The sequence below is a fragment of the Limulus polyphemus genome, unplaced genomic scaffold, assembly GCF_000517525.1.
Source record: "Limulus polyphemus unplaced genomic scaffold, Limulus_polyphemus-2.1.2 Scaffold6487, whole genome shotgun sequence".
In the NCBI taxonomy this organism is placed as follows: domain Eukaryota; kingdom Metazoa; phylum Arthropoda; class Merostomata; order Xiphosura; family Limulidae; genus Limulus; species Limulus polyphemus.
The window spans coordinates 8,604-19,584 of record NW_013672097.1 but is presented as its reverse complement, the minus strand read 5'-3'; the positions used below and the strand labels follow the sequence as shown (position 1 = coordinate 19,584).

At 37.1% G+C, this 10,981-nt stretch overlaps 1 protein-coding gene across 2 annotated transcripts in view; it reads right to left on the bottom strand.

Moving 5' to 3' along the window:
- LOC106473764 (FH2 domain-containing protein 1-like) overlaps nucleotides 1-10,981 on the bottom strand; it is a 49,829-nt gene that overhangs the window by 34,246 nt on the left and 4,602 nt on the right. For both annotated transcript variants that reach the window (XM_022402158.1, XM_013934444.2), the window contains exons 2-4: nucleotides 9,578-9,835; nucleotides 8,973-9,151; nucleotides 2,040-2,160 (exon numbers count right to left, since the gene is read on the bottom strand). In XM_022402158.1, the coding sequence (XP_022257866.1) occupies nucleotides 2,040-2,160; nucleotides 8,973-9,151; nucleotides 9,578-9,832 (555 nt within the window). In that variant the 5' untranslated portion in view covers nucleotides 9,833-9,835. The remainder of the gene's footprint in view (nucleotides 1-2,039; nucleotides 2,161-8,972; nucleotides 9,152-9,577; nucleotides 9,836-10,981) is intronic.

Below are 10,981 nucleotides of genomic sequence, written 5' to 3'. Positions count from 1 at the left end.
AATTAACTGTGGGGATGAAGTTATAAGTAGGTCACTAGGTTTAGGTTAGAATGTAAGGATGAGCAGATTGGCTGGTTGGACTTGTGGGATCAATTCAGTGGAAGAAGGGAGCTTTTTGGAATGGATGGTTTACATTAAAATAAGATAGGGGCTGGCTTGTATGCTACAGCTATTAACTCAGTTGAAAGTTTTAAACTAGGACTAGACAGTGGTGAGGGCCAGGATAAACTAAATGCAAAAAGAATAAGATGCAGAGAAAAGTTTTGTATAAGAAATGAGTATAGAAGTATTATAAGGATAGGCTTAATTGTTACTACAGTAATGCTAGAAGTATAAGAAATAAAATAGATGACTTTAGAGCACTGGTAGGAATGGAGAATTTTGATATAACGGGAAAAACTAAACTTGATTAAACATAGATGATTTTGATGACAAAATGTCTTTGAAATACAGGGTTATAGGCTTTCTAATAGGGATAGAGTAGTAAAGAGAGGGGGAGGAGGAGCTTTATAAGTAAAATGTGAGTTACATCCTATTGAAGTTGAGGATATCAAAGATAATAACAAGAAGATTGAATTGATTTGGGTTTCTATTAGTGGATATAAAGGGTAAAGGCTTTTAGTGGGAATTTGTTACAGACCACCAAATGATACTGGTGAAATTAGTGAGAAACTTTTGAATGAGATTAATATTTCAGCTGGTAATGTAGTCGTTATTATGGGTGATTTTAATTTCAAGCATATAGATTGGGAAGTGCTAGAGTCAAACCGTGAGGAGTAAGGTTTTTTGTAAACTGTTCAAGATGGCTTTCTTCACCAATTAGCCAAGGAACCAACTAGAAACAACACTATTTGAGATTTATTGTTCACTATAAATATACAAATGATTAAGAGGATGGAAATTGGGGAACATCTGGATTCAAGTTACCATTGCTCTATTAGGTTCAATGTTTTGCTGCATATGGAGATAAAGAATAATGATATTTTGGCTACAAATTTCCAAAAAACAAATTTTGAAGGGATGCAACAAGAATTATCTGTTGTGAATTGGGGAGCTGAGTTATTTGGAGACACTGATCAGATGTGGAAAATGTTTAAAGATAAATTTTTAAATATTCAAGGTAAACATATTCCTTATAGAAAGAAAAGGGTAGCTGCAAGTAAATAAACCAGGTTGGCTCACACAGAGTTTAAAAGATAAAATTAAAGAAAAACATCATAAATTTAAGAAATTTAAATTTCCTGGTATGACAGGAGACTTAGAAGATTATAGAAGATCAAGAAAGTTGGTGAAACAGGAAATTAGGACATCAAAAAGAATGTATGAGAAAAGGTTGGCTGAAAATGTAAAAATGTAATTAAGGCTAGTATCTGATGATTATGAGATGGCTGGGTTATTAAATTTTGCTTATTCTTTGGTTTTTACTAACAAAGATTTAAGCAGTATTCCACATCTTGAACAGTTTATAAATGGAAATGAGATCAAACAAGATGACTGCATTAGTTCTAAGCTGGTTAAGAAAAAATTGGGAAGTTTGGAAAAGGATAAGTCTCCTGGGCCAGATAATATTTCCCCAAGGGATTTGAAGGAGGTCAAAGATGTGTGAGCCACTTACTACTATTTTTTGTCAGGTCTTGAATAGTTGGCAAGTACCAGAGGATTGGAAGTTAGCTAATGTAACTCCTCTTTTCAAAGGAGGTGATAAAAATTGTCCCAGTAATTATAGACCCATTCGTTTTACATCAGTTGTGAGAAAAGTTTTGGAAAGTGCGTTAAAAGATGCTTTGCAAAGTCATTTGACAAAGTGTAGAATTTTATTGGATAGCCAATATGGTTACACATAAGGAAAATCTTGCCTTATAAATCTTTTGACATTCTTTGAAAATGTTACTGTTTATGTACATGAGGGTAAGGGTGTAGATCTGGTGTATGTGGATTTTTTAGTCAACTCTACACACTAATATGAATGTTATCTTGTACACTATAGTAATAGTTTAAATGAGATAGTATGAAAAAAGGCTTCCTTCTATTATAGTTACCTGAATAAATTTCCCAAAGTGTTCTATTAAATTTGTATCATCACCTTCTATTTGTTCTTTAAGTTTTGTCACTCCAAGATGAAGCTGATTAAACTCTGCTTCCAAAGCTTCGAAGGATATCCTGTAATGTCACATAGATGTGTTATGTCTGAAAGTTAACATTTTCATAAATCTAAAATGTATTTCCAATAACACTTTCCTCCTCTCACACACCAGCTATTACTCAACTGCTAAGGTTTCCTTCCTTTGCCCATCTAAGCATTGGTCTGATTTTTTCTCGCTTGCTTTAATCTTTTATTCCCACTTAATTGCCCTTGGCAATATCTGTCTCATAACACTCTCCACCTCCGTTAATGTACCCTCTATCTTGGTACTGTATTAAGCACCTCCTTCAGATAATATTATCACTTTTTTGACACTGACTCAATCTGCAGTCTCTAACGCCTGCTCTTAATGGAAAGGAAGGGCAGGTAAGTATTATTGGAAACTCATTTTTCATTTGAGAAAATGTTAACTTCCAAAACATACTTACCTCCTCTCCCAATTACAGCTAGAATCTCACATTGATAAGGTGAAGGGGCCAGTAAGTGGTGCACTAACAGAACAGGTATGCTCTTCACCTACAACCTAATTCATGTACTGTGGGTGGAATTAGACGTGATTATCATCACTACAGGCCAGGCCCCAACCAGTTAGCTGAGGTTCCACTGGTCAGGATTGGAATTATAGGGCCATGGTCCCTAAATCCCAGGTTGGTGGGTTGGGCATTTGGAATGCAGTGTAAATATTTGTGAGTGGATCCCAACCTGTAGTTATAGAGAGATATGTTCCGAGCCACTGGAATAAGAACAAGAAGGTAAGCAACACCTAAGTGGACAAACCTTCTCCTCAACCTGAAGTAGTTCGAAATGCAACACCCCAAACTGTGAATGAGGGGATCCTGTATGCTATACTCAACATGAGGAAACATAATTTATCCAATCTGGAATTATGAACACTCATCCTCACTCCTCAACTATGTGGGCAAGTTAAATTCCATTTGTCCCTGGAATTATGAGGAGATAATGGATCCTCTTCCATGAATGAAGTACTGAAAGAATATTGATCAAAAAGAAGGGCCACTCTCAACCCAACTGGATAGCTGAGCACTAAATCTGAGCCGGTATGACGAGTTCGTTTCCACATAGGCTGGTGCCTCTTCTGCCAACATCTGGGAATCAAACATTCAGGGTCCCGGGTAGAAGGGCCCTCTTGTCCAAGGGTGAAGAAAATTCACTAGAACTCTCTGGAGGAATAACATCTGTTTACCACCAAGTGACTGGAAACTGGATGTGGTAAGGAATCCCTAGCTTCACTAGTAGAGTGGGGTAATGTGCCTTGGGTAGTTCTGAGGAAGAGTACTCTGGAAACAGTGCAATATATGAACCAAGTTCACTAATTTTTGTAAAAGCAAACCAACCCCAATTTATATAATCTAATGATCAGTATGGATGGGCAGGATACCCCTATGCTTTACTCATGATAGTCCATGAGTGATGGTCCATCATAGTACAGTAATACCATCAAGTCTGCCTCTAGGTGGTTTTATGGAACACCTCATTTCTACAGAGCCTGTTACAACTTAGATAAAGTATATTGAATTAATGGTTCTTAGATAAAAGCAAATCGGCCTGGACAACCCTCCCCACAGAGTGGGATTCTGTGAAAAATAGGTAAAGGACACAGAAAGTAAAGAAGAGACAATATTCATAATGAAAATACTCACCCTCTTTTATAATCTAGCAGATAGCTACAGGGGTAGTCAAAACCCTCAGAGTAATATACTACCAGATCATGCAAATAATGCAAGATAAAAGTATTGGGGGAAGTCCACATGCTAACCCACACAATGTCCTTCAGTGGGCAATTCAACCAGGCTGCTAAGGATATAGAAATGTGATGAATCTGATGAGTACCTTGCAGAAGTCTTCTCACCTCCAAAGAGAGCGAAGAATAAGTTATATGGATCAATTTTCTTACCTACTTCGTCAAGGTAACTGGAGATACATCCAGAGAAACTGAAGGAGACCAATGAATAAAAGGTCATTGTCTAGCACCTCTAAAGGCATTAGTGCAGGCAACATAACACTTCCAGACCCTCCCTGGACATACCAAATGAGTGGGATCTGATCGGGCATAGAAGTGAGAAATAGTGGTCAGTTGATTTTGTGAAAATAATTTATCCCCTTCCTTGACTGCCAGTGTCTTAGTTAAGAAGGACCTGTCTGGGTATAGGAGGACCTAGGTAGAACGATAAAGTGTCCTGTACACATGCAGCATAAACAACTCCAGCAGCAACAAAACATAAACCTTAAGGGAAAGGTGATATATGGTATATGAGACTAAGGGCTCAAATGGATGTCAAGAAAGAGCATGTAATACCACCTTATCATCCCAGTTAGGTACCTAAAATTGTCTTTTGGGACAATAGACACGAAATGATTTGAGGAAGCCAGAGAGAACTGGGGACTCGAATAATTTTTATCTCTTTGAATATCTAAAGGTAGTCAATGAGGCTGCTTTATATAAGGTGATTGTGGAAGATGTTAAACCCTTGTCAAAGAGCCAGGTCAAAAGATGTGCTATGTTTGGCATTTCTTGATGAAGTTGGTTCAACCTCCTTGCAATACACCATTGTCAATATGTGTGCCATTTCTGCTGATAAATGTCCATCGTGTGACTATGCAGAGTCTGAGACAGATACATGGCAACCTTAGAAGTTAAACCCAGATGCTGTGCAAAGGACTGTATAACTGCTATGCATGAAGCTTGGGTTTCCAGATGACTGGGAGTATGATGTTGAATTGTGTCTGCTTCAACAGAGATGGCCACAGAAGAAGTGGAATAGGTGGGCACTCCTGAAGGTACTGTGAAAGCAGAAACCAGGGTTTAACCAGCCAATCCAGTGCTACTAACAGAACATGACAAGGGGTTAAACAAATCATAGCTATGACTTTGAGTAACAAAAGAATCAGCATAGAGGTGCAATCCTGTCCAGTCCTAACCGAATTCATTTATTGCCAATACTCGAGAGTGTGGTACCACAGACCAAAATGCTAGTAATTGAGTGTTCAAATGAGTAGCAAATGCATCAATCATTGGTGTCCCGAACTGAGAGCAAATCCAATGGAAAACCTTGTGATGTAGTATCCATTCTGTTGGGTCGAGACAATTGATCTGCTACCAAATTACTCATTCCTGGAATATGGCAAACTTGTAGGATGATATGATGGTAGTGGATCCAAGAAAGAAGATCTAAGGTTTGAAAACAAGGAAACCTGGACTAAGCATTTCCTTGACGGGAAATGTAAAACCCCACCATAGAATTGTCAGAGTGAAGCATTTTCCTCCTCAATAAGTCCAGACCTTGAGACATTGCCCTTTGAACAGCAAGAAGAACTAAAACACAGATGTGGAGGGAATCCTCGTCATCCATTATTTGGCCCTAGAATTCCTGACCATTGAGATATGCACCCCATCCCTGAAGCAAGGCATCTGTTAAGAGATGGATCTTTGGATGAGGTGGTAGCAAAGGAACACCTATCATACCATTGTTCCGATCTAACTACTGCTCAAGATTGAAGATATCGGTCCTGAATAAGGTAACTGGAGAATCCAGTGGATTGCTCTTTGTGAACCATTGAAGGAATCTCATGTGTGCTCATTCCAAAGGAATGAGGGATTTGAGTGATGCCCATATTCCCAAAAGAGAATGACCCATTTGGGCAGTGGGAGAAGGAGTAATGAGTAAGAGTCAGACTACCAGTTCCATAATTTGAGCTGGATGGGAATCGGTTGAGACTGAGATACGTGTGAAAAAAGACACCCAAATGGACAATATATTGTTTTGGTGAGAATAGATTTCTCATCTCTGATAATAAAGTCTGCCTTGGTTGCTTCTGAAAGTAGAATATGGGTGTCAAATTCCACCAACTGATGAGATGTTGCCAGTAGTGCCCAGACATCCATGTAATGATGTGTGCACAGAACTAGGGAATGGAGGTAATGATAAAAAGTTTGTACAATGTAGCAGAACATATATAATACCATATATGCAGAGTCTTGAACTGCATTATCTGATCCTTTTTCACAAAATGCAGATAGTGGCAGACGACTCTGCTATAAGAACGTGTAGATGGGCGAAAATTTGGTCATCCACAGTCCTGAGAAAAATGTCAATGCAGAGTGATTAATGACTCTGTTGTGTACCTTGTAGAATCTAGGAATCAGTTGGAACGAGAAAGATCGAGAACCAGATGCCAATCTTCTGTCTTTTGGAGCACAACAAACAGACAGGAATAAAACCCTGGAAGAACTGGAATGACTATCTCCATTTGAACAACAACTCTCTGATAGTCCTGGCACAAAGTTCCAAATCCGAGGATCTGTTGGAGGCGGAAATTAAAGGTTGGGAGATGATGGTGATGGAGATGTGAACTGAATGATTAATCCTGACACAAGGACCTGTAGTACCCATGGATCTGTGTTAAAGGTTTTCCAGACGTCCAGAAATTCTCGGAGCCTAGCCTCCACCACATACCCCAAAGACATATGGTAGTCACCTCTGCCACTGGGACTATTCCAACTGAGCAGAGGAACCTCGTAGATATGAGCAGAACCTATTCTGGGTACCAATGGACCAAATGGCTGATGTTGGAGTCATGACACGGAAATAAAGGAAGAACTATGAATCCCTGTAGGAAAGTCGAGAAACTAACAGCAACAAGGGTGAATGCAGATGGGTGAATCAACCCTTGATTCCAAACACTGGAATGCCTACAAAAATCAAGGGTCAGAGAAAAGAGGCCTCACATAACTCACGCCCTTCAACAATGCATCTCTACCCAACAGCATACCAGCTAAGAGACTAGGGAAGGTGCAGAAACTAACAATCAAACCATGATAGATACCAACAATGGTCCCAACTTGTCATCAAAGTGATGTGGCGATCATTGAGAGGCTTCTGGCAAAAACTGGAGGGATGAAAGATATCTTAGAACTATCATTAGAGTCAGATGAATCCTAGAAAATTGTGATATATTCAGGTTGACCACAGACTCCGTTCTGAAACCCTACATTTCCAGGAGCGAGTCTGTTCTTTGAGTCTATATACGCTTCCACCTGGCGGTTGTAGACTAAAGCATGTTGTTCCAACAAACATGGCAGACAAGGCATAGCTGTCCCCTTTACATAACCGAGCAGTAAACCTCCCTTCATGAATCACAATATCAGCAGATGGAGGAAGAACTAAGTATTTGCCTTCAAACCTTTCCACCACCAAGAAAGGCATAGACTTAAAAGCAACCCGGTTTTGCGTCAGAGAGGTCACGTGACTAGTATCACGCCACCTCTTTCTCGAAATATCCTGTTCCTTCAAGAATGCCCTAGCATTTACTAGATATGTGTTAGTCTTGTATATATAAGACGTTCACAACGTGACGGGATAAAAGAGGTAATGAGTAATTGAACTGCAGTCAGAGAGAATATTGTTAAGAACGTGAAAAGTTCGTTGAGAATTATAGCGCTTGTTACAGAGCGACTGTTGAAATTAAGTGTATCGTAAAGTTGAATTCGGAAAGAATAAACCAGATTTATTTAAGAAAGGACTTGTGTCGCTAAAGTTTCGTCGGAACGAATTTACGGAAAATCAATTAACGAACGGAGCCGTAACACCGGGAAAGACTCAATTCATCATGCGCTCGATTGACTAACTGAAGAAAAGAAGCCGGAGGCAGATGAACTAAATTGGCCTCATAAGAAGCCAACAGAATAAAGGAAAGCACTGGAAAAAGTGCATCTAAATTCTCAACCGAGAATGACTCCTCCTCCCAATTGTTGAGCGACGCTAGGTATCAAAGATGGGATAGGAGAGACCTGACTTGCCTCCTTGCCAGAAACAGGATCTCCAACAGTCGTAGTACAGAGAAACCCGTCAGTGAATGCTTTGTCAAGAAAAACTGATAACATTATCTGAATGACGTGTTTATATACAGTACCAGGATAGATGGCGCATTGATGCAGATGGAGAGTGTCATGAGACAGATATCACCAAAGGCAATTAAGTGGTAAATAAAAGACTGGAACAAGTGGGAAAAAATCAGACCAATGCTTCGATGGACAAAGAAAGGAAATCCTAGCAGTCGAGTAATAGCTGGGTGTCAGAAGAGGTAAGTATGTTTTGGAACTAATAAAAATCCTCAAAGTACACTAAGTAATTTACTTACACTGAATATAAACACTAAATCCACTTTGTACACTGATTCAATAATGTAATGTGAGATAAAAATTACTATTAACCATGCACACTGATTAAAGCATTTAGTTTAACAAAATATCACTAATAGCTTTGTGCATTGATTCAAGTAATAAGTCTATGATAAAGATTACTTCTAAACTTTCACACTGATTAAAGTATTTAGATTGATATAAGGACAATTGATAAACTTGCACATTTATTAAAGTATTTAGTCTGAGAAAAGGACTATTTATAAAAATGCATATTTATTAAAGTATTTAGTCTGAGATAAAGATTATTTCTAAACTTGTTCACCGATTAAATACTTAGTCTTTTATAAGGATTACTTATAAAGTTGCACATTTATTAAAGTATTTAGTTTGAGATAAGGACTACTTATAAACTTGCACATTGACCAAAGTATTTAGTTTAAGATAAGGATTATTTCTAATACTGCACATTGATCAAAGTATTTAGTCTGAGATTAGGACTATTTTTAAACCTGCACACTCATCAAAGTATTTAGTCTTAGATAAGGATTACTTATAAACCTGCACGTTTATCAAAATATTTAGTCTGAGATTAGGACTATTTTTAAACCTGCACATTTATCAAACTATTTAGTCTGAGATAAGGATTACTTATAAACTTAATAATACCTGGCACACTGTTTCAAATATTTCATGTCTGAAATAAAGTCCAACATTTCTTTATCTTGTTTCTCAGCAACTTCCACCAAGTAATGAAGTAAGGTCATCCTTGGTTTATTAGCTCTGGTATCCATAAGCTTCGGTAATGTGCTGAGTCGGAATCCAGCAGCATTTCCAGCATAACTTCCCTAAAAAAGTAGAATAAAAAACAATAGTATTTACTAATAATGCAAAGTGTTTTATAAATGGCCTTTTCTCAGTAGTTTATGATATAATTTGGTGAAAGTTACTATTCTAACAAAAGAATACACAAAATGGCCTGATGTAAACATGGCATAAAATAGACCCGACATAACAGAAAATGGCCTGATATAAACATAGCACAAATTACTATATCTAATCTGAATAGGGATTTACATATTCACTTACTTGTAAGTTTTGTTGTTAGAATAGTAACTTTCATTGTTCCATTTTGTGGTGTATGTATCAAGCCATTTTTCTGCTATGTTTTTACCTAACTATTTTGTGCTATGTTTATATCAGGCCCGTTAGTAAGTACTTGTATACCTTAATCTAAACAAATTAACATATAGAAAGAGAAGAACAATAATTACAGAATTCAGAAAGTTGCCTGTTACCAGGACCAGATGAAGAAACTGTTTCAGAGACTTATTATCAAGCAAACTGTCGCACGTCTGGAGATAGTGATCGACTTGGAGTTGCAGGATTCCAACATTGGGCTGGAACTCCTCCATCAACAACATTCCATCAACCATCACTGTGAAATTTTTGACCTCGGATAGCTGCAAAAAGAACTGCTCAGCTGAACCTAGCTTTTCTTTGTCACCTGTGTATGACTTCACTGTCATTATCTGTGCACAAAAGTTAAGAAATATTAGATGCTGTAAATTCGCAAAATAAGTACAATCTCAACAACAGTAACATGGTTCTTTATTTTAAATAACATCAAATATCATCCAGGTGTGTATTATTGATATCAGCATATCTGATATATAAATGTATAAGATGTGGGAAGTTTGTCATTAATAGGTAGGCCTTATAAGAACTAAAACTTTGGAAACTAAAGAGTATCCACGAAGGTACAAAACTGGTATTTATGATATTATGTGCTTTTCATTTTTATTTTAAACTAGTAATAATAAAGTTTTAAAACATTAAACATTTATATAAATACATTGTCAAGATAATGAGTTTGTTATTTCTTGTTTTTAAGTCAAAGACAATGGGTTATCAACCCTGTGTACACCATTACAATCCCTCAAGCTTACTGCTAAGTCACTAAGGTGGAAAAAAACTATGAGATTTATACATCTTAATGTTGTAAGTGTATTCATTTCTGTTACACAAATATTATACATGTTTTTTGCCCCTCAGTGGTATGTCTGCAGACTTACAAAGCTAGCTAGAAACCGGGGTGAGCAGAACACAGATAGCCTGTTGTGTAGATTTGTACTTAACTACCAATAATCTAAATTTTTTACCATCTCTATTCATATCAGTAATACAAGGAAATTTTCATGTTGTACATCTACTCAGTCAGTGGATTCATAAAATGTGATATAAGAAAACAGTGGAATTTTACCAATAAGGTTATAAGCAAAAAATGTAATGCTGTTATAGAGAATGTATTATAAATAATTCAAATAGATTTAACAACTACTTTATACATGTAAAAAAATTAATAATGAAATTTGTATAGTGGATAACTAAAAAAAAAATTAGAACCTCATGTTTTTGTATCCCTTGTGGAGAAGTTAATAATAATTGGTTTGAAGTAAAAGAAGGTGAACATCTGGTGCATAATGTACAAGTTATATTTTAAAACAATATATATATATATTGTTGCGTCATCGAGGTTACGTGACTGGTGTGACGCCACTTATTTTCTAGAACTATCCTGTACCTTGGCGAATGCTCTAGTATTTACTAGATATAGAGTAGTCTGGTATATAAAAGAGGGTGACAACGTGACGGGACAATAATGTGTGTGTAGATAG